The sequence below is a fragment of the Sebastes fasciatus genome, chromosome 9 (assembly GCF_043250625.1).
Source record: "Sebastes fasciatus isolate fSebFas1 chromosome 9, fSebFas1.pri, whole genome shotgun sequence".
NCBI classification, from domain to species: domain Eukaryota; kingdom Metazoa; phylum Chordata; class Actinopteri; order Perciformes; family Sebastidae; genus Sebastes; species Sebastes fasciatus.
In genome coordinates this window covers 9,836,002-9,862,740 of record NC_133803.1, presented here as the reverse complement: position 1 = coordinate 9,862,740, position 26,739 = coordinate 9,836,002, and the positions used below count along the sequence as shown (strand labels likewise).

The 26,739-nt window shown below is 39.9% G+C and overlaps 2 protein-coding genes across 3 annotated transcripts in view; both read right to left on the bottom strand.

Annotated features, from left to right (window-relative positions):
- Window positions 1–5,936, bottom strand: part of parga (poly (ADP-ribose) glycohydrolase a) — a 33,419-nt gene extending 27,483 nt beyond the window's left edge. The window contains exons 1-7 of the mRNA XM_074645935.1: window positions 5,760–5,936; window positions 4,390–4,455; window positions 3,532–4,161; window positions 3,164–3,296; window positions 1,949–2,071; window positions 1,766–1,846; window positions 1,062–1,136 (exon numbers count right to left, since the gene is read on the bottom strand). Coding sequence (XP_074502036.1) covers window positions 1,062–1,136; window positions 1,766–1,846; window positions 1,949–2,071; window positions 3,164–3,296; window positions 3,532–4,161; window positions 4,390–4,418 — 1,071 coding nt within the window. The 5' untranslated portion in view covers window positions 4,419–4,455; window positions 5,760–5,936. The remainder of the gene's footprint in view (window positions 1–1,061; window positions 1,137–1,765; window positions 1,847–1,948; window positions 2,072–3,163; window positions 3,297–3,531; window positions 4,162–4,389; window positions 4,456–5,759) is intronic.
- Window positions 5,937–6,104: 168 nt separating this feature from the next.
- On the bottom strand, window positions 6,105–26,684 carry myofl (myoferlin like). Of its 2 annotated transcripts, XM_074645929.1 has the most exons (54): window positions 26,505–26,684; window positions 25,989–26,044; window positions 25,754–25,845; window positions 23,504–23,612; window positions 23,228–23,324; window positions 22,524–22,693; window positions 22,022–22,150; window positions 21,594–21,656; window positions 21,420–21,470; window positions 21,239–21,269; window positions 21,034–21,149; window positions 20,793–20,919; window positions 20,603–20,706; window positions 20,439–20,507; window positions 20,297–20,340; window positions 20,126–20,208; window positions 19,995–20,027; window positions 19,753–19,877; window positions 19,522–19,635; window positions 19,100–19,277; window positions 18,662–18,786; window positions 18,456–18,565; window positions 18,101–18,293; window positions 17,854–18,009; window positions 17,616–17,747; window positions 17,361–17,524; window positions 16,891–17,005; window positions 15,998–16,100; window positions 15,755–15,894; window positions 15,496–15,660; window positions 15,142–15,226; window positions 14,979–15,056; window positions 14,670–14,851; window positions 14,380–14,538; window positions 14,189–14,290; window positions 13,814–13,975; window positions 13,556–13,721; window positions 12,608–12,678; window positions 12,506–12,520; window positions 12,321–12,419; window positions 11,770–11,898; window positions 10,448–10,603; window positions 10,214–10,305; window positions 9,935–10,105; window positions 9,658–9,806; window positions 8,857–8,996; window positions 8,614–8,702; window positions 8,437–8,532; window positions 8,202–8,343; window positions 7,976–8,075; window positions 7,659–7,852; window positions 7,467–7,576; window positions 7,212–7,359; window positions 6,105–7,079 (listed from the first exon to the last, which is right to left on the bottom strand). In XM_074645929.1, the coding sequence occupies exons 1-54, from the start codon at window positions 26,590–26,592 to the stop codon at window positions 7,047–7,049; spliced, it is 6,150 nt and encodes a 2,049-aa protein (XP_074502030.1). In that variant the 5' UTR covers window positions 26,593–26,684; the 3' UTR covers window positions 6,105–7,046. The 2 variants fall into 2 exon arrangements, with proteins under 2 accessions (XP_074502030.1, XP_074502031.1); XM_074645930.1 differs by lacking the exon at window positions 19,995–20,027.
- Between the last annotated feature and the right edge of the window lie 55 nt (window positions 26,685–26,739).

Here is a 26,739-nt window from a genome sequence, read left to right as displayed (position 1 = left end):
CGTAATGGCTCTAACCAAGACATGAGCCCACCCAGAAAGAGTTTGACAATAAACTACATACTTCACTAAATGTACGTAACCAAATTAGGCTTTTAGCTGAGATTGGTTTGCTATTTATTCAAAGACTCTTGTCTTCTATTTGGCCACTTTGGGTGGTAATATGCCGTATATGTAGACTCACTTCAAAGTAAATACACTGCCAGTAAACAGGAGGTACAGCTAATACTGTATCTATAAGATCTCGGGAAGGAATCGGTGCAGAAGGGCTGATGAGTTACTTGAAAAAGCTAAAACAGTTTTAATGAGTCATTTCATAACAATGAAAGACAGGTAAATATTCACCCCCACATGGGAATAAGTGTCTCTAACAACAGGTTTGTAATTACAGTCCCTAACTGTCTTGAGTAGAGGAAAATAAGTGTTAAAAGAAAGAAGGAAGGGAGACAGAAAAAAAGAAAGACATTCCCCTGGTTCACCCGCAACAGCTGCCGCCGCCATGCTCTGTGCTCATCTGTCCTAACTGTATGAAGCATATTTGCTCCTGTGAGACTCCCAGGTACCGGGAGGGGACGACGCACACTGATGGGCTTGCAGCCAAACAGAGGAGAGCGGGCTCCCTTTGCGACAACAACTTTAGTTTAGTATCAGCTTTGGCTTCATCCTTCATTAAGGTACATCTTAAAGACATAATTAATCACGGTGAGTTAAACAAACACTGCCGGCAAAGTTCACAGAGGCTGACTGTCAGAACTGTGATACACACAACAGGCTGCATTTCACTGACGAGGTGTTTATTTATACGTCAATTAAAATTACAAATATGAAAGCCTGTTATATAGCAAATTGAGAAATTTGAATAAAACTTAAGTATTGTGTTTCTTTAAATGAGGTTTCCCATTCAAAGAATTTAAAAGAAATTTTAATATGCATGCCTAAGACATGTTCTGGCAATACAGTATGACCAGCAGGCTTTAGGGAAGCTGTTTTAATCTTCCTTCTTTATCTTTTCTACAAGACCAGCCCATAAAAAACAGGTAACAGTCATGTTTTGGACAGCTTACCTCTGTGCAAAGAAGGTTCAGGGCAGTGAAGTCCCATTTCTTTGCATGGGCTATGTTGTATCTCAATATAGCATCCTGTAGAGAAGAATACAGAGTTATTTATTCATAGAAGACAATTTTTAATACATAAAACTGTATGGCAGCAGATTAACAGCAGGTTTAATGCACAAAGATATTTAGGATCTCAGATTACAAGGCTTCTTTTAGTACATGAAATAACAAGCTATGTTTGTTGCAAACTCTGCCACCATGTGGTTGTTTATGGAATCAGTTTTGTATATTTGAAACTCCTGTGACCGTTCAATTGGAATAATACCTTAGAAATGCTCCAGCATAAAAGGCATCTTGACCTCACTGTTTTTACTTTCCATCCACACTAAACTGCCTGTTTTCACACCCAAAAACAATGTTTTCAAAAATGTCAGCAGGGTGGATAACAAGATTCTCAAAACAAAGCTTTATGTCAAAATGATGACTGCTCAGACATGTTCATTACTGTGTTGGAGTAATGTTACAGTAAGAAGTCGACTTTAAGAGGACAGGACAATTAGCTGTTTTCCTAACTTTTGACATTTCAGTGGGGACTTCAGAATTACGGATGCAAGTCGCTTTACAAGTAAAAGCTGTTTAACCTGTCTCAATGAGGACACACAGAGTATGTTCAGCCTGATTCAGCAAAGTCCGGTCCGGCACAGTTGTCTTACCCTCACATCCAGAGAACTTTTGAACCCTCCCTGCAAGGCAGTGTGGATCAGCTCCCACCGACTCTGGACACCTCCTCCATCCTACAAATCAAATAACAAATTGCTTTTACTACAACGTTCCTACAGTAACTAACTTCGTTGTGTGGTACACTGGCATATTTTGAAAAGCACGCACTAGTATACCTCAGTCTCCATAGGAAACAGATTCTTCTCGGAGCAGGGCATCTTCACGGACACATCATCCCACGCATCTTTGAACTTGCTGGGGTATGAGACAGGAACCGCTCCCTCTCTGAGGAGATCTGTCTGTAACAGGGGAACAAAATGTCTTTACAGGTTACTGTTGTGTGTGTAGAGAGGTGATGATTGGGATAACTGCTTTCTCTGTGCTAATCAAAATGATGCAATAGTTTGACTTTTAAAAACTTCTGAAACTTGGAAAATGTTGTGAAATTAAGAAGTCAGTCACTTTAGCTCCATTCATTACTTCTAAACAAAATGAATTATTGCTATATAGATCTTGAAACTGAATGCAATACATAGATAATGGGAATACATGCCTGACACTTGTTTTACCAAAAGTCATACTGTATTTTCCTTTGCTGGATGACTAAACAACTGAAAATCAGCTGTCCTGATTTTAATGTAGTGATGTGATTTTCTTAAAACAGTAATTAAAAATCCAGCATTCTTGTGATTTAGGGGCTGATGGGGAGAATCTAGCTTGAGTGTCAGTGGTTAGTTGATTGGTTAGAGCAAGTAGTAGCTGCACAGCACCACTGACAGTGTTCCTGTGAGACTTGTAGTGGAGGACACAGTCTGATAGGAGCTTTAGTGACAAGAGGTCCTGAGGGTATAATAGAGGACAGTTTCACTCTCCCTCCCATGTTTCCCTATCTTGTTCTCGCTTATCAAAACACCAAATGCAGACCCACCACACAATGCCCAGTCACATCTGCATGCACATTAGGGCTGCAACTAACGATTCTTTTCACTATCGATTAATCTGTTGATTATTTTCTTGATTAATCACTTAGTTGTTTGGTCTATAAAATATTAGAAAATGGTGAAAAATATCGATCAGTGTTTCCCAAAGCCCAAGATGACGTTCTCAAATGTCTTGTTTTATCCACAACTCAAAGATATTCAGTTTACTGTCATAGAGGAGTAAAGAAACCAGAAAATATTCACATTTAAGAAGCTGGAATCAGAGAATTTTGACTTTTCTTTCTTTAAAAAAAATATTCAAACTGATTATCAAAATAGTGAGCGAGTAATTTAATAGTTGACAACTAATTGATTAATTGTTGCAGCTCCAGTGCACTTTTTTTATGACTGCAGTATTCACAACATACCACATATGAAGAACACTCATAGTACAAGTGGTTGTTTACTCACCCTGACTGTGACAGTGTGGTTAGGCACTGCTTTCAGGTGAGACAGTGGGGGGGCACACTGGGGCATTCTGTTCAGCTCGTCTATGGGTGTCCCAAGCCATCCTCTGTCCATGTTATGCAATGCGAACTTAACGCTGTACAGAACAAAAACAGAACAGGTCAGTATGCTACATAGTTACTGAAGGACATTGGGAGCATAGTGGAGCTAGGACACAACAGCAAAGGTGATTCACTAATCAGAAAAGACAAAAAGTGGAATACAGCAAATGTACCTCTTCTTTTGTACTTATGATGTTGATTTTTGATACTAGTTTCAATGCAAATCATAAATCTCAATAGAAATTTGATCTAAAAAAAAAAAACAAGTACCCTTCGAGAAGTGCATCCTGGCTTCCAATTAATTCCTGACTCATATCAGATGAGCCACTGTACTCAGCTTTCTCAGCATCCTCAGTTGCCTTGGCAACCAGAAGGACTTTTTCTTCTTTGGCCAAACATCCAGCATCAGAGTCCTTGACACACTGCTGAGAGTAAGCACTGCCATCATGATCCTTGTCTGCAGAGCTGTTGACGAACATGGTTTTACAGATGGGGCTGTCCGGACTCAGCATCTCCACATCACTGGTGGGTGTACTGATACCCTTGCTGGGACTAATACTAAGACAAAGCGTGAGTTTGGGATTTGGAGAGTGTGCAGCAACACAGGTCGTTTTAACAGAACCAGGTGAAGATGACCTCTTAGATTTCTGCCCATTAGAACAGTGTGTTTGAGCTGCGTCACTTCCGCTGCCTGCAAGGACAGATTCATCCGTCCCACCTGAAGACCCACAGTCCATCAAAGTCTGAGATGCTACGTCATCTTGCGTGTTCTCCGTTTGTTCAGACACTTTTGTAGCGTCATTCTTTTGCGGTCCACAAAAGAGTTCATCTTTTCCATCTGTTAAGTCTGTTTTGGGGAAGTCGTTCTTTACACCCTCTGGCTTGACTTCAGCAGTCACACTGCAGCAGGACAGACGGATAACAAAGTGAGAGAAGACCATGTTAGTAGGCTGAATAAGTGTACACTTATGATCATAACAATGCAGCTTCCCTTTTCCCAGAATGCACTTTGTTAACAAGTATATTCTATTGCTTAATTAGAAACGTACTTAGAACAAATCATGCAAGGCACAAGCATGTGTCCAGCTTGAGCACACAAAATCCTAATGCTACCTTGACTTGATTTACCTTCCTTGAGAATCCATCCCTTCATCCATCTTCCACAGGTCAGACAAGATGACTCAACAACAGCTGCTTGAGAAGGAAAAGCATTCACATGTTAAGAAGCTGCGCCATTTTTGATAATTTTATACATACACACAAGTTAAAATATAACTATATACTTCCCTATTTTCAAACACTGGACTTTACATGAGTTCTTTTAAATCAAAGCTTAAAGCTTTCTTGTTTGCTGCTGCCTTTTATTAAACCAGATAATGATCTTATATGCTGCACTAGAGCTTTTACTCTTGTGTGTTATATTCTATCTTAGCTTTTATTTTTAGCTTGTTTTTATTTTCTAATCTTTAATGTTTTTATAACTGTTTTAATTATGTCTTAATGTTCTTTTGCACTTTGTCGCAATGTTCTTGAATGTTTATGTAAAGCACTTTGAATTGCCCTGTTGCTGAAATGTGCTCTACAAATAAAGCTGCCTTGCCTTGCCTTACATAAAGCCAAATGACAAAGCTTTGTTTATGCCTGGTCATAGACGAAAACTACACTTTGGACCTTTGGTAAGATAAGATAAGATAAGATAAGATAAGATAAGATAAGATAAGATAAGATGAACCTTTATTAATCCCCGGAGGGAAATTCAGGTGTCAAAGCAGCAACATCAGCAAACAGGGTGAAACACAGGAGAGGTAAAGGTATACAAACATTATAAAAACAATAATAGAGATATGAAAGATACAGAGTGAATGGTTGAACATAGTGTGTGCAGTCCGTCAATAAATACATGTAATATGTACAATAAATAAATGTAATATACATATGTGCAGTCTATAAAGTGGTATATAGGATGTATAGTGTAAAGTGAGTGTAAAGTGCGCCAGTGGTCAGAGTCCAAGACGGTTGAGGATATAGTGCAACACTGTGCAGTAACACTGTGCTGTTTGAGGACTTTGTTGGCTCCACTTTCTCATGTCATGAGGCTGAAGGGCTGAGTTGGGGTCTCAGCTTTCCATTAAGCTTCTTGCCAAGGCATCAGTTACAGTTTCTGACAGTCATTGCACTCAAACAAGCTCAGCAGCGAGAAAAGCTGCTGCTGGCAGCTTCAACAAAGCTACAGCTAGCTGGCTAACTAACCCCAACAAACCTTCTATGTTGACATTACCTGCATTGAATACAACAGTTATTCAGCCTAACGTTAGTTGTACAGTGAGGGATTTGGTTAGTAGCGTCCTACTTTGATGCAAACTCCTCTTTCAGGACAGAAAAACAAGTGCTGTTGAGCTAACTTAGCTTTGATTAGCTAGAGGTCTAAAGCTATCACTCGCTAGCTCTAGAGCTAACGTCAACAACAGTGTCTATTAAAACAACAAGATACAACTTACAGGCCTCTCTTTGTGTGTACGTCTTCTGAGTTAGTTGCATTACATAATTATTTATTTATTTATTGTTATACACAACTCTTTCTCCCCCTGACCACACATCAGTCCAGATGTTATCCAGTCCAGTCATTGGTTTACTTTCACTTCGCTGTTTCAGGCAGCTGCTGCACCTTTACGGCAGGAACATCCGGACCAATCAGACATGTTTCTTGGGGAAAAGAGGCGGGATCATGAGTCGGTATCCTAGCAACTCAGGTCAAAAAGGAGTTTACTGTCGTGTAACCGTTAAAGAGGCATCACATCAATATACTAACATTTAGAGAAAAGTAACAAAGTATAAACAATATGTCAAGTAAAAAATGTTTTATTTCATAATTCACAAGTAGAAAATTCTTAAAAATGTAATGTACATTTTCCATACTTTAACAAGTCACTTTGTTTTATGTTGCACTTAGTTTTAGCCTTAGTTTATTTATTTTCAGATCAATCAGATCAATATACTAAATAGAGAAAAGTAACAAAGTACAAACAATATGTCAAGTAATATTTTTTTTTATTTCATAATTCACTAGTAAAAAAAATCCTTACAAATTTAATGTACATTTTCCATACTTTAACAAGTCACTTTGTTTTATGTTATATTTGGTTTTAGCCTTAGTTTATTTATTTTTGTATTGCCTTAATTACTATTCGGATGTCTCTTTATTACAGCCATGTTACTGAATTGTACTGTAATGACATAATGGCTTTGTATAAAGTGAATAAAAAAATATAGAAGTCTAATAGGTCTGGTTAACCACCATATTGATGCACTTTACATGTTAACAACCTAAAATGGACAGAAGGTGTACGTAGTTTTGATATTGCTATTTTAATGGTGGTAATAACATTGCTTTTTCTTATATTAATACTCCTCTACAGGTTGATAGTTTCCAAACATTTGAACTGATTTCAAATGTGTGCATAATTTAACAAAATATGAACTATTTGTTAATAACAAAGTTTATTAAAATATATAATACTTCACATTCTTGATTTTTTTTTGGTCTAAATTTGAACATAAGATAGATTATTTGTAACACAAGAAATATACTGTAAGCAATACTGAGAGTGCAAAAAATAATGATTATGATACTGATACTGATTATGGGAGAGGAGAATGCTGAACATCAGTCTGCTATGGCATCAACAGAGGAAGTTATTGCATATTTATGAGGGATGGTAACAGTGAAGAGGACTGTAGATTCTGCAGTAGGGAGGCAGACATCTTCTCTGCAATGCTCCTTAGGATTAAGGCTTCACAATCTTCATTGCGATGTAGTTCTGTGGATATGGAATAGACATTAAAATTCACTCCGATTACAAAATACTGCGGAATAACAATGTGTGATGGATAACAATTATTATGGGAGTTTCAGAAATATTACAATCGACAAATCAACACAGTAATCTTACTGGTAGGGAGTAGAGCATGATGCCGAGGAACAAGATAACCAGCAGAAGAATAATCAATATAACGAAAATCCATCTGAATCTGCGCCAAACGATGAACTTCATGGTCTTGCAAGGGTTTATAAACCAGAAGAATGACGTGTCCGGGCGGCTGTTGAATGGATGAACAGAGCAAGATATACGTAATTCATGTTAAGCAATTCATAGAATTACAAAAACACATTTTTGATTGTTTTAAAGACTTTAAAGATTTATTACTTGGGTGGGTCCAGTTTGGGATTCATGTTTGGCTCATCTCTTCCTTTCCCAGCAGGTCTGTCCTCCATCTCCTTCTCCTCCACTATTTCCAGTGTCATCTCTACCTTCCCCTGTGGAGTTTTGAAAAACAGTCTTAAACAGTTATAAGGGGGGAAAAAACTCTGAGGGACTTTGCTGAGGACATAAACTTACACCAAGCACATGTTTCCCATCCTGCTCGATCGCGCATGGCCACCAGCCTCGTACAGACTTCCGGGAGAAGAGTGAGTTGGGCAGAGGTTTTTTGGAGGGGACTGAGCCCGCCATCCCGGGCAACATCTTCAGGCTGCACTTTTCTGGGCTCTTAGCAGGAGAAATCAGATTGAGTATGTCCAGCTCAACTGAACCTGTAACAGAGATATAGATAAGAAATAATAATTAGTATTTTATTGTTGTAGTTCTCAATCTTTTAATGCCTTCCCTTTGTGTGGTCATGGCATAAAATGGGGTTAATAACAATGCTGTTTCACCTAAGTAGTCATCCAAGGAGAATTTGTCATTGTCCCATATCTGGATGATCAATTTAGGAGGAATCCTGAATTCAGTTTTGTCCAGATTCCAAATGTGTTCCTGTAAAATACAGAAACTTCATTTAGATAATTACCTGCCATCATACCAGTACAAATTAAAATGATATGGTTATGAGCAGTAATCCCTGCTGCTGATGCTTTGTTCCTGCTCCATGATCTCACTCACTTTCTTCGAGACAACGCACAGCTGTTCTGCAGGCAGGTAGTCAAACCCAAAGATGAACCTCCAGTTGAAATTCCCATCACCATCCAGGGATCTGTAGTGGACATCAGTCTTCTGCTTGTTGTCCTCCATACCTGGCATCCATCTAAGAAATATGGTAATGTTGATTAGCTAGTTGTGAATGAGTCCAGTGGGTAGAAAAATGCATATTTAAGCAAAACAGGATGAATTAATGTACCCTTTAACGTAGATGTCACTCATATTTTCTCCGGTGATGCTTCTTTCGTCCAGAGTGACATTCGTTGTGTTCCAAACGATGGCTCGCAAGACGTACCTGTTTTAAAATATACCGTTACATTTGATCCATACTGTAAATTTACTATGATAAAACATGATTTAGTCAAGTGTCTCTTACTTCTTGGCTTTGCGTGGAGTGATGTCACATGGGGGCCCCGGCAAACCAAGGCTCTTGGGGAAAATGTCCACCCACATTTGGATTCTTCCCTGTATTTGTGGAAAAGGATGACACTTTAAAAAAAAAAGCTATCATATAACAACATTAAAATGTTAATTCCAGAGCTACTTTATCTATACTACCTGTAATTCTCTGTAATTCTACTAAAACAAATGTGTGTAGTGTTACTGCTGATGTTTTAACCTGAGACAGGTTGGGTTGGTGGGAGCTGCACAGGGTTCTGGTCTCCACATGCTCTGGTGCCACGCCCTGGTTTCTGAGGACATGTAGGGCCAGCCTCTCTCTGGCTGGGCCCATGTGCGGGTGGATCACAGTGTTTGCCTCTGCAAAGGGCACAGCAGATCACAAAAGTCAAGGAAGAAATGACAATATAATGTATAGAAGAAGATTCATTTTAAAATCGAAGAAACGGCCAAAATGAGAACAAAATACAATTGTAGCATAATAATTAATAATTGTTAAAGGTCTTATTGATAACATTTTTATGTAGGCGAATATTTTTTTTAAATAATACATCCACAGAGCCTTTAGAAAGGTGCTGAATAAAAGTATGGCTTTTCCTGAAAAAAATTATTCTGATTGTGAATCAATCATTTAAAAAATGTTGGCGGGTCCAAAATGAATGTTTTGTTTATCTTTGTGGAAGATATCTGACGTTTGGTTCCCACTTGTAACAGGGCTTGAGAGCCAATAGTTAAACGACGTTGGTATCACGTGGTATCTCTGTGTCGTCAGTTAGTGTGTAGAAAAAACGGATAAATGTCTGAGTTTGATGTTAAGTGCCTGGCAACGACTTGTTGTGAAGTGAATGCAATGGAACGGGGGAGGGAGAATGAGACATCTAGTGGCTGAATGTTATCAATGTTATCAATAGCACCTTTAATATTCTACAAGGTATATTTATAAAATAAACTCATGGTCATTGTAGATAAGTAGTAATAATTCTACTAAAAAATATGATAATAGAGCATTCAACGGCAGTACCAAAATCTTGCAGGTTGTATTGTTTTCCTGAGAAATTCAGTGAGCTGCCGTCTCCCTCTATGCGTGGAGGAGGGAAGCATCTCACTTTGGCCACGTCCTGGAGGATCTGAGAAGGCTTCAGTTGGTCTCTCCACTGATTGATCCCTGAGCTGCAAGAAAATTGTAGCTTTGTACAGTAGGTTTGGCTTTGAAACTAAAACACATCAAAGAAGAAGTTGTACGATGTATTGACTGTACTGTAGATATTGTACTGTACAGTATAAGAGTACATACTTACACACAGTAAGTCAGTGGCAGGCCACAGCAGGGCCTGAAACGAGACAGGAGTCTGTTCTCCAAATCGATGACTGTCTCACCCACTTTTTCATCTCTGCTCAGTAAGTCATAGTCATACACAGCAATCTTCAGATCCTTGTCTTGAGGCAGGAAGCAGGACATCTCAAACATCCTGGACAAAAAATGGAGGACATCATTTAAAGGTGCTCCTTTACGTTCCTACACATACTTAAAACTGGCCATAATCATTTGAAAGAACAAAAACACGTCGCCGTCTCACCTCCCAAACTCTGGATTAAGGGTGTTTGGTTTGTAGTTGTCTCTGTCATCCAGTGTTTTTCTTCCCAGTGCAAGCTTAATGTATGGGTCACACTGACATGGGAATGCAAAAAATATATATATATCTTAGTTTCAGTAGCTTCAATCATATTTTTCACATAATGGATGGTTGTGACTCGATTCTTTATCACTAAACCAGGGTGGTTGTTCAGTTGCATCTTCATATAATACTCACCATGCCATTTGTATCCTTAGGCTGCAGGTCAAGACAGCGCACCACGTAAATTCTGACCAGGCACTCCTGAGGTCCGTTCTCAGGAAGCTCTTTGAACTGGCGTGGTGGAGCTGGCACTCCCGGGTCATCGGGCAGTGGGTAAATCTTGAATGAGCCCTGAATATCACCCGAGAGGACAGCACCTTTAGTCATACAACATCTCTTCTACAAGATAATTACATTCTACAGTTGCAATGATTAATCAATTAGTTGTCTACGATTAAATTAATCACCAATTATTTTGATAATTGATTAATCGGTTTGAGTAATCTTTTAAGGAAAAAAAGTGAAAATTCTCTAATTCCAGCTTGTTAAATGTGATGAGTTTCTGGTTTCTTTATTCCTTAATGACAGTAAACTGAATAATCTTTGAGTTGTGGACAAAACAAGACATTTGAGGATGTCATCTTGGGCTTTGGGAAACACTGATTTTCACCATTACCTGACATTTTATAAAAGAAAACAACTAATCGATTAATCGAGAAAAGAATTAACGGATTAATTGACAATGAAAATAATCGTTAGTTGCAGCCCTAATACATTCACACAGGAGTTTAAGACTATATTCCTACCAATGTAATAATAGATTGTATAATCCAAAATTAACTCTTTGCGGTCTGTTATTCTACCTGCAAAATAAACTGCTAAAATAAAAACGGATCAGCTGTCCAACAAATGAAAAAGTATGTGAGTCTAAACATCAATTTGCTGATGTTGCCTACACATCCACATTAAAATGCAACTTTACTGTCCACTCAAAGTGGGAAAGTGTCTTTAACTTACCATGACACAATACAAAACTTCAATCATAAAGCATACTGTATATTAGTAAATGTTAAAACCTAAAAACAAAATATCACAATAAACAAGCTGATCATTACTTCATTCCTATTTCTTTAGTGTATGTAGCTCACTCAGCTTGGTCAATCTTTTTAAACATTTTACTACCTTTAAATTACTAAATATGCTTGCTACAAAACAAAAGAACGGTCCATATAATTACGTGAATTGCAGTTCAAGATAGAGCTGAACTGAATTAAACATTCAGTATCATACACTAAAGCAAACTACCTCTTCACAGACAATCTGCACACTTTACTGTATATATAATACTGACTATATACTGTGTTTATGAAATTCATAATTTATCCACCAGATGGCAGACAGTGGCTAGGAAGAGTGTCTGTGCAACAGGAAAAGCAGTGATTTCTCTTGTTTCAATAGTTCAGGTGTAATGGGATGCTGAGTGACAGGAATATTTCCTCAAAATGTGTCTTCTTTACCTTGAACTCTCCCACCACAGAGGGATCATCTTCCTCATCTTCGGTCTTTCCTCGCTGAAGTTTGAAAGTGGTGCAGAAATCGGTGAATCCCTGGAACTGTTCAACCTCTTCTAGTTCACTGTTAAATACCTGAAAACCACATAACACGATAACGCAACCACATCACAGATGGGATATCACAAATTGTTGTGTTATCTCCTAAACAAAACTCAATCAAACTTTCATTATTGTGAGCTTTCAACCTAACTGTTGACACCTTTGCTGCAAGTTTTCACAGAACTCCCACATTTGCCTTGCTATTTTTTATTTAAAAGAACTAACTACTGAATCTCCCGAATGTTTGACTGCTCTTGGGAGCATCTGAGAAAAAAAATCTTCGTGTTTTGTATAGATACTACTGCAAACTCTTATCAAAAGGAACAAGAACAAGGATCTTTCTGGTCACGAGCCTGTCCGACACAGCTAGCCTGCTGCAGCTTGTAAAACCAACACAAACAAGAAATCAAGGAAATTAAATCAATTATTGTGTTTGTGCAATGACATGTTCTTACCTGCAATGTGTCGTATCCCTTTTTCAGGTAAGGCCCACACTTTTCCTGCTCTCCAACAGAGGCATAGAACTTACTCCACCAGTCCACTGTTTCCTCCTCCTACATGATGCAAAATATTGATGAACTTAATATTTTTAGAGGTGCTATCTATCAGAAGACTATCTGTTAAAAGAGAAAAATCTCACCGTTTCTGCTTGAAGCTGCAAGCAAACAAAGAATACTTGTCAATAAAATGAAGTAGATGTGAAAACATTGTCTCCCACATTTTGTGCATTATTATCATTTACCTCAGCTTTCAAGATGGGTCTCTCCTCAATGTCTATGACAACATCTCCATGGGCAGCAGCTATCATGGCCCCTGCAAAGTCAAAGGAAACAGGATACAATGGGCCTCGTGAAAGAGCCACTCATACGAACAGATTCGTTGTATGAGTGATTTAGGAGAACTTGTCGCATTCACCAATTTTCTCATATTTAGTAGTTTAATTTACTGGTGGTCCAGAACTGTCGGAGGAGTCAAGTGCTCTGCTGTTATCCAAACCCAAGTTTTTCACTAATGGATTATATATTTAATTACTATGAAGTAATGTTGAGTTTGAAAATCCTATATAAATTACACTTTATAATTATGTTGATAATATCCTGTTTGACTCTGTCATTTGAATTATAATATAACTCTAAATGTGTTCATATAATCTAACGATATCATCATTCATTTAAATTGGCTATTGATTCTATTGTATAACACTACAATTACAATATGAACATCTCAAACTGCAAAACAACTTGAATTACGCACTAGTTGAAGGTTAATTTGTCTCTGTACATAACAAGGTCAACAGGAAGTGTAGCCAGGCACGTCATCACTTCTTTTGGCTGCGCGTCAGGCCCTCGGAAGAGAGCGTGTTTTTAGATGGCGTGCTGATATACTGGCAGAGACAGATGAATGGAGTAGGGCATGTAGCCTTATATGGTATCTTTGGGGCCTTAATTATGCTAATTTACAATTCTCATGAATGCACGCTCGTTTACGCACAGGTGGCATTCATCATGATCACGCAGGTCATTTTCAGTTATCTGAATTGAGGAGCGTTTCCTGAATCTAATGTGGCACACTTGTAGGAGCCTACGGTACGGAAAAAAGTTAAGAATACCAAAATGTTCTTGCATGAGCCTCAACTGTACATAGCTGAGTGTGTATGTATCTGCCTGAGTCCATGCATGTGTGTATATACCTCTAGCAGATGTGCAGACTTCACTGTTAATGCGATACGGATCACAGCGGTACTCCTCCAGGCAGTCGATGGTGCACTGACCCACTACTGGTTTCCTACCGAATGGCCGGTGGTCGATTACCTTCAGCACAATGGGAGGGGTGTACATCTCGTCTTTGGGAAGAAGCTAAGGTGAGAAAACAATATGGAAAATATGGAGAGTCTAGATATGAAACAGGTGTCTGAATATTTATTCTAGAAAGTTTGAGGAGTTCGTACCACTTTGAGCAGCAGCACAGATCCAGGGAAGTTGGGGTTCTTTCTGAAGTTCTTGATTACAGCGGTTTGAACAATCTCACCACCGCACTCCACTATCAAACTGGGGGAAGAAACTGTGGCCAACTGGTAGGTCTTCATGTTCCTCAAGCCCCAAGTCAAGACCTGGGAACAAATAAACACATGAATGCACTCGGAAAAACTAGTATGGGCAGATTTAAGGGACTAGCGTGATGGTAGGAGATAGGTGAAAAGGGAGTTACAAATGAGAAACCACAACAGAAATCTTAGGGTTGGGCTGATCTTGTCTGATCATGTAATGTGTGTGAAGGGAATTTATAGGGATTGGCAAAGGAGCAGGATGGCGTGATGGTGTACCTCGATCGCAGTGAGATGCACTACAGGCCTGATTCCCTGGGGAACCATGTAGAGCTTCTCCCCCCGGCGAGGAGGCACCAGGGGCAGATCTCCGTCGTTCCCCTGGAGGGCAAAGCACAGCGACACCTCCTGAGTTCAGTTTCATAAAGTTAGAATTACAGTATGTTTACTTTCTTTAGTGTGTTCGTTACTTTGTTCTTCAGTAGGAGCTCTGCCGCCAGCAGTATCTCCCCAGCACTGCGACCTTTTTTGGTGACCGGGAACCACAGCAGCTTAGGTGTGACAGCCACACTGGGGTTCAGCTTAACTACTGGAGGGCATGAACAGCGACCCATGGGTTCATCTTTACCCTAGAAAAAAAAGCACAGCGGCACACAAAGATTTAGCAAAGCTTGATGACATCCACCATGTAACCCCAGTTGAATTTCTAGGATAAAAGTCTGTGTGTAATTTGATTTGGCAGATTAAATATACAACGTACTACTTGATCACTGTCACACAGCTCCAACACCACATCAGGAGGGCTGCGGGCGATAGTTTGTGGGTCTCCGTAGATTTCTATGTCCTCGAAGATGAGAGTCTGATCCCATGTGGGGTTCAGGGTGGACCTTATGACTTCTGTGGTCTTACTCACATGGAGGAATGACACATGGGCGTAGGGATCTGGAGAGGAGCAGGAGTATTAGAACGTGTGAACCTGTGATGTTTAATGTCGTTTTTTATTTTTATACATCCTGAGTAGATTTCATTTATTCCTCTTGATCAAGCTTGTACTTAGCGTTATTTTTACCTGAGAAGCTGTCTTTGTCCATGGCACAGAGATTCCTCGCCTGATACACGTACACTCTCAGATGGTAAAGGTAAGACCCTGAGGGGAGATAACATTTATCAGCATGTTTAAACTGTGTTTACTGAGTTCTTGGAATTATCTTTATCTTGACCCAACTACTTACGGCTAAAGTGGCAGGAAACAGTGGGTGTGGTGGCGCCAAACTTGGCTCTATCCGTTTTACTGGCCTTCTCGTCAACATCGACCCCCTGTTAATAAAAACAAAACGCAGGGTGAGGTGCTTAAGAGAACAAAATTTAAGAAAATGTAAAGAAAAGAATGCAGAACAAAAATAGACTTCCTGAGAGATTTGCCAATGTCTGAGAGGAAGAGACGCATGCAGGAGAATAATGAGAGGATATGACTCAGGTGGCATAAAGTAACTGTTGTTGCCATGACAACAAAGATTTGTCGGGGGAAACGTAAGAATACGACAGATATTTAGCAATGTTTCTCCAGTGTCTTAAGTAAGACTCACTAATGCCCCTTCCAATCTGAAGATGGCGTAGGACCCGATGCTGTCTGATGGGACCATCTTTTTTCTCCAACGGCGGCGGCGGAACGTGTCAGAAGAGCGCTCCTTCCTGTGGAACTTCCAGCCAATCAGGGAAGAGTACTCCCAGCCTTCCCCTGGTTCTTGCCTCTGTGGAAGAGACAAGGACAGGAAAAGAATGAGACTCAACATCTCTTAAATCAACTCTTTTTCTCATCTACCTCTACCTCTACCTCTCCCTCACCTCAGTGACAGCCTTTTTATCAGATGTCTTCCTCCGTGGTCGTATGTGTCTCTTCCTCCGATGGACATGATACATTTTCTCTGTTGCAACCCAGGATTTGGGCTTATCATCGGGAGGAATGGTAAGGCCGTATTCCCAACCTAGTGTCAAAAGACACACACAGACCAAGTTAAACTTGCACTATTTCAAACATGAAAACACAACAAAGAGAAGATTTTGATTCAGTTGTTGTGTTCATGTCACCGTTCTCATCGACAGCCTTGTTGCTGTCAAAGCTCCACTCATCCTCCCAGCTCCATCCAGGTGGACACTCAAACTCCTCTCGGCTCCGAACCTTTTCTCCATTCTAGACAACACAGACCCTCTGTCATTAATTTAAGTGATGATGAATATATATTAATAAACACAAAATATTTCCATTTTTAAAGTAATTTAAGAAAATATACTCATAAATACATACAAATACTGACTGATTACAGCTCCACAAATACTTTGAATCTCTTTCTGATATTACTAGATATAATTAAAATCCTTAAAGCTGCATTAACTCATTTCTTTGGCTACTCGGGGCCTTATGAAATCCTATATTATACTGGTTCTTTAGCTGCTAAATGCTCCACTATGTTCACCAGCTAGTTGCTAATTTTGTGTTTGACTTTTCTTGCTGGGAAAGTAGCGTACAGTGTGTTTATCAGAGATTTTTATCTGAAAACAGCTGTCTGCTGTGTCTGAATTGAAAGTGAATCAAAACAGTAAAGTTGCGAGCCATAAAATCAAAACAATGAGCTGAAAGATGCCAAAACGCTCCAAAGAGCTGAGGAGATAGTTCTCTGCAGGTCCATCACTTTGGCTATTGTTCAGATTACACATACACAAAGGATGTCATAATCATTAGTAGCAGCCCTAATAAAAGCTACATATCAAAACCAGAAAGACACCGGGGTCACATACATAAAAGTCCATATGTTTATTACATAAATTCAACCACAAGGCAACCCACCTTTCCTAAGTGCATAATAGCGCAAGAGAAAACGGTTAACAATGGAACCTAACATGAATAAACAGGCTTTTGTCCTGTAATCTTCACTCACATTTTTCACAAAAATGAAATGTGTGTATGTGTGTGTAGGTCGTACCACGTCTGTGAAGGGCTCTGCAGCGTCTGCCCACTCCCCACCAGGGAATCGAGTTTGATTCTGAAATACTTCATCGGTGAACTCTGTGTGGCCCGCGTCTGCTTCTGTCATCAGGCTGTAGAAAATACCACCACAACACACAGGTTGATTTGACTCAGACAGCAGCTACTGTATGTAGGATCATGATGAATTGTTTACATGAGCCTTGGAGGGAGGGAGACCTCCTGAAACCAAAACACTGGCTAAATTCCTTTTCATTTCCTGTGATTGTGTTCACGACTTGGCTGGTACAGTCACTGATTTATGATTACTACTTAACAGAGGATAGAGCTGAAATACAGTATGAACAGGATTCTGGAGTGTGTTCAACTGCACAGTGATAACAGGATGTTTGTACTTGAGACTCAACAAGCCATAAATCACGAAGGTCTGTGTGCTTGTGTGTGATAAAGTGAGTTTCTTAAACTCACCATCGGTTGGGGTCAACAAACCAGTCTTTCTCCCAATCCCATCCACGTGGTGGCAGAAAGCGTTCTTTGTTGAGTTTTACCTTTCCAGTCATATCTGAGAACTTATGGCGACCGACCAGGCCCGTAGTTCCCCACTTCTTTAAAACATGGGCCTGGTTCTCATACTGCGGAAAGAAAGTTAGAGATGGCACAACTGAAATCAGATTATATGTAGATGTATTTAAAGAAAGCTAATGTTTTGTGTAGCTACTGTACCAGTTCAGCATACACGCTGAAGTGTCCTTCTGAGAAGCTGTTGAACTTCGTCTTATGTTCAGAGAGGCCGAGCCACATGTTGACCCGCAGCTGAACAGGGACCTTCACACCTTTGTTTTTGTCCATGGGGTACTGACAAACAAAAATTATGAGAGTGGGAACTCATTCTAAAATATAACAGTGATATATATAATTAAAAGTTGATAAATGGGTTACTGCATGTTGGCTAGTTTTGTACCTGCATGAAAATGGTCTGGGTCCGTCCACAGTATTTGCCACGCGCCTGTTCGCTAAAGTTGGAGAACAGGATCTGGTTTGCTGGGACTCGAGCAAAAGCCACCCGCTTCTCTCCTCTTAACATCCAGATGATCACATCTGGCATGCTGTTCTGAGGCTGTTGGAGACACACAACATTTCAGTTGCATAATCAAGTTTCATTCACGTCTTTTTGAGCTACATAACATGTTCTTTTTGCTTTTCCTGACCTCCTCTGCCAGCTGCTTGATTCTGTCCAACCAGTCCTCAATGTCACCAACAGTAGCCTTAACATCTGTGGCCTGCTCTCTCACGAGATTGGCCATCTCTCTGATACTGTCCACAGCGGCATCGCGCAGCATTTTCAACTGGATATCCAGTTCAGTCACATTAGACTGGCCCTCCAGCACTGGGAGCTGGGAACTGTCAAAAAACTTTGTTAGTGAGAGTTAAAACAATGACATAACTCAAGCCAAACAACCACCTGCAAAGGCAATAACCACACTACAGTTGAAAGTAATGATAAGTTGCATTACTTCATACAACACACAGGTCCAGTGTAGGATCTGTCTGGTCATGTCTTACCTGTTCAGGTCCTCAATCATGTGGTTGATGAGCTTGATCCAAATCTCTGCCAGACGTGTCTCAGACTCCTTGGCTAAGATGGCTGTTTTTAAAGAAGTGAGGTGGGACTCCTAAAAAAAATAACAAAGGCAGATATAAAAAGAGATTAATGAGCAGTACTACCTGTGTAGACATGTACAAGATGTGCCACTGTGAATTGTTCTCACCAGTCTCTCAGCAATGAAGAGGAGGACGTTGACAGAGTCCAGGCGGTGGCTGATGTCTTCCCAGAACGAGGTGAGAATCACTACGGGCTTAGTGTCGGCCCAGGGCAGGTAATGGTAGTGATTACCTGTGGGATAGAAAACAAATATACCCAGTCATTTTAAACACAAGTTGTTGAGTGGTGTCCATGTGGTTCATGACCCCTTAAACACAGACTTAAAGCATGGAAAACAGTTTAACTAAAGAATTGTCTGATGTCCACTGTTGCAACAGAGTTCTAATGACACTTTTCAATAAAAAAAAAAATACATTTAACAAGGGTTAAATACTATGTAATGCACGTGGAGCTCCTTCATGCTCCTGAACTAAAATATCCTCCTAGATTATAAAATGGATTAAATCTTTAAGTCATTTTTTGAATTCTTGCTGACTTTTCATACCATCAAACACAGCAAAGCTGTACTGGGTGGTGGACGACAGGGGCTTGCAGGTGGCATCCAGCTTGTTACCATAGTTACCAATGCTGACCTCGAACTGGATCGGCTCGCCCGGCTCTTGGAGCATGCACGCACTGTGGAACACAGCGCACAGACAGTACTTCCTCCTTCGCTGGTATTTCTGCACTCAATTAAAAAAGGATGTGGCAGTGTTAGAGGTTAGGGCAGGATTATTTTTGTCTCTGTTATCAACTAGAAATCTCTTTTTGCGAGACACCGCAAGTTACTGATATTTTCTAATAACATTGTCAACAAAAAAAAAGTAGTTATATTAAATTGTAGATTCAAAACCTTGGTTTATTAAGGATTATTATATAAATCAAATACATTAGGAGATAGCAGTAGTTACAGTAGACAGTATATACCTGTGCCACCAGGATGTCATCACTGGAGATGTCATCCACATTCTTATCAGCCTTTCCTTCCAGCTGAGTGGACAGCTCAACAAGGACCCTCCCTCTGTAAGCGACCCCTTCACCCTGCAACAGATCAAAATGCAAAAACCTCATGTACACATTGTCATGCAGGTGAAATGTCCCGCGTGTCTATACCTACAGTACTGAATTCTCTGTACTGAGCTGATAGGGTAGTCTTACCTTTCCAAAGTTGAGTTCGTCGTACGGGTCGGCCAGGCCAGTGAATTCTCTTGGGCTACCGTACAGGTTGACATAGCAAGGCCCAAAAGCCGGGAGAAAACCAACCTCCGATGCTGCGGTGCTCACTGTAACATACAGACACAGTTTCAAGGGTTATAAAGCAATGAAGTGCATGAGAATAGGTACACAAACAGGAGCATAACGTTAAACACAAGGCAAAATGATGATCATTTCTTACGTACAGTCAGACAGTGTTTTGCAATCGGCTCGTGCATCTGTTTACAGTGGGGGGGGGACATATATTAAATGTCATATTGCAATATTAAAAATGTAGAACACTGACTGACAACAGTCATAGAGATTACATGATTACCTTCAATCTCTCCACCAGAGGAAGAAATTTGGCTCAGATTTAAAAACGTTGTTCCTATGGCATCATCCTTGCTCGCACGATCCCTGCCAAGAGTAAACTGGAATGTCAAATATTGGTTGTGATATTATTGTCACTTGTGCAGCTGTGTATGAATGAATGTAAAGCTCTTACCAGTCATACATGGTCAACTTTACATGTTCACACATGGATGGGAACTACAGAGGCAGACAGAGGCATGTGTTGATTTGTGCTGAAGTGTTTTGGAACTGTGAAGCAAGCCCATAAGATATATCTTAATATGCAACTTTCTTACCTTGACTTGGAGATTGATGAGTTGATTCCACTCCGGATTCGAATTTTTCTCAATTATTTTGGTCCTCAGCTATAACAAAGAAAATACCATTACATATTAATAATATCCACAAAGTTAGAACATTAAAAAAAAACATTGTTTCTTTTTAGTTAAACATTAAATACCTTCTTGCCAGCAAAGCTGACTTCCACATATGGATCCACCAAGTTTTTCCGGTCTCCATCCCCTCCAAAGACCTGTTTTACCGTCTGAATGAAGGCATCATCCACTGCAAAATAAAGTAAAATAGAAGATTTTCAAGGGGATTTGATTACATTAAACCACAATGGTTGCAAGAATTTATGGGTCACTTACTCTGTGGCATATCCTCAGCACGGAAGACTTTGAGGGTGAGCGTGGCCCATCGCATTGTGACACCGGCTGGCAGCAAAAGGTTGCTTTCTATGTCGTCCTGCTCCTCACTTATGTCTCTCCTCTCAGACTGGAGGAGAGGAAAAGAGAGGATTAGGAGTTTATCATGGTCTTTTTTCAAAACTGATCTGTACTCTGTGTCTAGTAGAAAGAAACTTGATGGTAAGAAAGAAGGTGCACGCACCGGTGGCTCATCTCCAGTGCCCACAACAAAGATGCTGACTTTCAGGTAACCGCTGGCCCCCGAGTTAGAGTCATCAGGGTCACTCAGGAGGAGCCACTTCCTCATTATGGCATGACCTGGACATGGTATAAACACCTACAATATAATATAAACAAAAAAAATCTAAATTTTTCAGAGAGGATGCATTTTACATGGAAATACTGACCTGATTCATCATAGATGTTGCCGACATCCATCTGGGTAAGCAAGAAGAAAACATTTTAATTATTGGAAATTTTGAAATATTTTCTGGTGATCTGCTAAATCACAGGTCAAACTTCTGAATTAAATAGAATAGAATCTAGAATACAATAAATAACCACTTAAAATCACTTCAATTGGCATACCTTGAACTCTCCCATTAGACTATCAGCTCTGAGGGAGAAGGAGTCATAAACCTGTCAAGGAAAACACAGCTTTATAGCTTCATGTAGAAATTCCCTAATTTTAAAACCACACAATGAATGGTCTTTTTTTATTTTTGAAAAAGAAAATTGCATTAAAAGGAGTTTTCTACGCACCCGAAGACTAATACTCTCGTCAAACAGCTCTGAGGGGAGCATGTTAACGTTGTAGAAAAAGATCTGAAGGACAGAAACAAGTCATTAATGAATGAGTATTTCCCTTGTCACTTTATGCACACACTAGATTTTGATGTCAGACAATCAGTGATTGTGACAAACATTACAGGACTTACAATTGAGACAAAGGAAAATGCATATGAGGGCAGTTAGATATGAGAGAAAGCTGAAGACACTGCTTTTAAGGTCCGCTGTCATTGCACAGCTGCCGATACAGAGAGAAACACCCCAGAGGGTTATTAAAGCTGGTGGGGATTAAGTGGCAAAGAGAGAAGACAAGATGATGTTGACAAGCAAGCAAAAAGGCAAAAGTAAGAGATCAGTTATGAATTTCTATAGGATGTGGTATTTTTTTGTGGACTCATTACCTCGTCAAAAAAGGGGTTATTTCCTCTTCTAATTCTGGTCCTGTGGGTCTGTCCGCATACATTCACCTTAACCACTGGCTTGATGTTGTTGCCAGGCAGCTGTCGACCCTTGATAACCCGAATACGAATCTGCACATTGCAAGCAACAGTGAGGCAGCTGAACAAACAATTTATCTAGGTCCTTTTTGAAAAGACACCATTGATTCATTGGGTTGACAAACACCGACTTATTCAGTACAGACTGCTCGAATACATTTCCAGATCTGTTACGGGAACAAAAATATGTTCCCAAAGAAAATCACATGCATGAAATTGCTTGCTCTGATGCAGAACCAAGAGAAGGTTCACACGTTATGTTCACATGTAACATGATATGAGGGATACACTATCTATTGGCTTCAATGTATATCTGCACTGGTGAAGCCTGCTGTCATTCATGAGAATTCCCTAAACTGGCATCTGTGATTATCCAGAAACACAGTAATCAAAACACGGACAATACCTGGAAGTCCTGAGGCTTATTGGTCAAGGCTCTATGCCTCTTACGGCTGAGACGGACTGGCTTGTGTCTGGGTTTCCCAGGCTGGTTTGGCAAGGTGGGAGCACCTGGGCTTCCACTCTGACCTCCTCCCTCCACGTCTGCCTCACCCTCATCAGCCTCATCACTGCATCCTGTGGAGCAAAACCGCAATAATCAACATTCTCTTAATTCCAAAAACCTGACACCCTGGGAGTGTGTGATGTATCTGCTAACCTACTAACAACACGGCAGACACTTTTAAAAAAAGAAAATCTGAATGAAATCACGACGACAATAATCAGAGAGTTTCTTTCCATTAGGAGATACCCAAAAACTTACATGCCTTACCAGTAATATCAAAACAGTTCTATGAATAGTGATAATGGCAGCCAATAAGCATCTTGTACTTCATTGGAAAACAGTAATCCTTTTTCTGTATCAAACTGTTTCAATGAGTTGTTATCCAGTGTTACATATGAAAAAATTATGTATAATTTTAGGAAAACCCCCAATGAATTTTATAAAGTTTGTGCCCCCTTTTTAGATTTCATAAAAAAACACAATCCATTTTATCAATATGAATTATTGTAAAAGAGGGTGATGTCTTGTTTTGTTATTTTGGGAGGGAATAGAAGAAATCAGACAATACCATCTCTTTGCATTTCCTCGACTAACTTTCTACTTACCAGTATCCACATGAGATGTGTCTCCATCCTGTTGGTCGTTTAGGTTTGGAGCAGCGTTGGCAGGAGGCTCATACAAAATACGCAAATTAATGCGTGCCTGAAAAAAAGTAAATGCTTTCTTAGTTACATCTAGTGTATATGTCTAACACCAAATTATAGCATAGGATTCAGCAAATTCAACCACTTCCTGCGGATCTATACAGATACCAGACACCATCCACTATTCAGTGTCATAAAATTGCAAAAGTGTCACATATAAGTGAAAAATGTATTCACCCCAATAGCCTGTTGTTTCTCATTGATCAAGGGCACATTCTTGGATGGGAGGGAGTCCATGTGACCAGTGGCCAAGTCTTTCAGAGAGATTTTCGCCGAGCCAATGAACCTGAAAAGCAATCAAATACATTTTCCTTTGGTCAGACAATCATACAGTACATACTTCAGCAAATAAATCAATGCAGCGGGATGGAAACAAATGTCGACAACAGGGAGGATGCGTTGGTTCCGCAATCTGTGACAAACTTATGCAATTACACCACATGAACTGGATGTAGTGTTTGTGACTGTAATTGCTCGTTGCTCTGGATAGTTGGCGGTTTGAACTTCCCTATTTCACTTCTTCACATTATTATGCCAAACCAAGCAACAACACCCACTTCTTCTACCAAACATATGTCATGTAGCAACAGTGAATAATAATCACACTGGATTGCAACACATCGGGCATCTTCTAAAATCATCCCAAACCAAATAACAACATGACAAACATGCACTTTGCCTGCATGCTAATTCTTTGTCAAAACAGCCATTTGGGAGCAGCAGTAGCATCTTTTAAGAGAACAAATGGGATACTTTGCTGTGCGACATGGAGCAGCTGGACCTGGTAACACAGGCAAGCCCCCAAGATGATGAAAAAGTGCACAAGAAAGAGCAGGAAGATGGAAACAATTAACATCTGCCACAGGCATGTGTTGGGCAAACATAGAGCAAAGGAGGCAGGTGGAAAGGCAGTTTTAAGTAAGTAACACGAGAGCAGGCAAAATCATATTATAGTATATAACAGTTGTGCCATTATTTATCGTCACACAGAGCTTCAAAAAATTGGGTTGTCCTTGGAAAGCAGGGTCAGCTATGGAGGATAAAACAGAGAGGAAATCTGGTGTGGCAATATACTGTCTCTACAGTAGAGAATTCCCTGTCTCGACCATCGCAGAGCCAACATGCAAGGACTGGTTTATACAAATTACCGTTGTACATTACTTGTTTCAGAAACTGTAAACTGTAGTCTCAAGTATTTAGAACAGCTTCATTGAGAAAACGAAACTGATTTTTTTAAACACAGTGAAAGAGCCAGATAACAATTTGCCTGGCACACTGATATATTTCCAGTGCTTATATATCACTTTTAAACAAAGCTAATTTAGAAGTAAAACAATCTTTGCCAAATAAACTGAGCAGTCTGGCTTATCTTGATGGTACCACAGATTAGATACCCCCATTAGGCTCTTTGAGTCACATTCCTTTCCTAGATTTGGGGGAGAGTTGGTCACAAAGTGTTAACCTGCATGTTCAATCAAACCTCCACAATGAGCTTCACTCTCTGTCTAGAACTTTATTTGGCATATAGGATTACGGGCTGAGTTACAACTAGTAATCACAGATGTGCCAATGACAAGCCAGCGCAAGCTCTCTTATTCACCCCCCTCGTGCGTTGCAGGCAGCGATCATGGAAAAATATCCAAGTGTGTGCGTGGCTGATGGAGACATCCTCCACCCACCCCTTGTGCCTGCCCCAGAATAACTTATATTATACACAATCAGTCACTAGAGTGACTCAGACACTGACTGAGAGTCACAATGTTACAAAATGCATGAATGTGCCTAACAAACAGATAAACAATAGAAAATTGAAATTAAGGGTTGTAAACACCATATTGTGGCAGTCTGAGTCTACCGTAGGGAAGGATAAAAAGAAGTGGCCTTTTTCCTTTTAAGGCAACATTCCTCGTAAGAGGAGTGAGGTTGTGTGAGGTAGACAAAACAACTTCTATCTAACACTGCTGCAAGTCTTAACATGGTCGCAGTGAGTCCTGTGGGGTTAAGTTAAAACATGCTGCTCTGCTCTTTAAGAAAAGATCATAATAACAACTCTCAACCACACTGTTGGAATGACTAACGTAGGTGCAGTATCGGTAGCTGCAGTACAACTTTCACAGATTGTGATCACACGTCTACCTTCTCAAAAGGTAAACCTTTGAGGCGTAGAGAGGTTTTCCCTTTCAGTCCTTACCTGCACTACATAGGTGTTTGTTTAGAGAGGGGTTTCTGTAAAGCCCGCTTACACTCAGTCGAGGGGAAGTTGTTTGAATGATCAGTATTTAGTCATACTGGGAGGTAGACTGAGGGTCATGTATTCATTCACTCCAAAAAAACAAAAACAAATAAAGTCTTTAGCACACTTTGAGCACACAATATGAAATATGCAAATGTCACAGTTTCAATGTCTGATGCTTGTCATATACATACTTGTCTTTGCCGATTGTTTCATAGTCTTTGACAATCACGTCGATGAATGACGATGCATCCAAAGGAGAGTCTTTCAGATCAAAATCAAGCCGCTGTAATTACAGGGAAGCGTCCTTTACAATCAGGTAAAACAACAACATACAGTAACTGAGGTAATAGCAGTTCTCAGGTGAGTCATTTCCCAGCCAACGCACTGTAACTGTCACACAGTACAGTTAACTCATTCTGCACTTACTTCATTCCACACAGGCTCCAATTCATTGTCAATTGCTTTGGTTTTCTTCGTTTCACCTGCAAACACAATGAGCGGTGTCAGATTTATTTGCAAAAACTCATAATCTGGTGTAACAATATTATATCCTATAGAGGAAACAGTGGACACAAACACTTCTTCCAAAAATATATATGACTGAATCAACATTTTGGAAACACTTAATGCACTAAGGCATCTAATCTTGTAAATATGAAGATCAAGCCTTGTGGCCACAGAAAGTTGCTCTTCTCTGTGGACAGAGAGCTATTCTGCCCTTATAAGGATGCACTCTTCGTTTTGATGATGAATTACTGTCAAAGTATTCTAATTAGGCTTTAAGAATAGATGCATTTAACTGCAAAACTGATGTTCAAAAAGTACAGGATGAGAGAAAAGATAATAGAAAGTGAAACACTGTGCATGATCAATCTGCTCGAGTTAACAGAGCATACAGCAGTTTCCCCAGAAAAAAAACAACAGTAAAAGCAATAGTCTCACCTCTAAAGACAATCCCAACTATTGGATCTGGGTTTCCAATTTTCTTTTTGGGGATCCCACTAGCAGACTCAACAATGACCCGCAGCATTTTGATAAAGTCCAAATTTATTCACAGAAACGATTCATATTCCGATGAGAGAGAAGGAGCCCTCACAGAGGGAACTGAAATGCACAGATGTGCACAAGAGAGGAGTGGATACCAGAGGGGACAGCCTCATGCATGAGTCACAGGCAT

What these genes read in the sequence shown, in the direction of transcription:
- myofl (XM_074645929.1), bottom strand. Translation starts at nt 26,592, where the DNA reads ATGCTGCGGGTCATTGTTGAGTCTGCTAGTGGGATCCCCAAAAAGAAA. An exon ending in AGGGATACGACACATTGCAG is followed by an intron (nt 11,899 to 12,320) that starts GTAAGAACATGT and finishes TGTGGTTTTCAG; the next exon opens with GTATTTAACAGTGAACTAGA. An exon ending in ACCAACCCAACCTGTCTCAG is followed by an intron (nt 8,703 to 8,856) that starts GTTAAAACATCA and finishes CCACAAATACAG; the next exon opens with GGAAGAATCCAAATGTGGGT.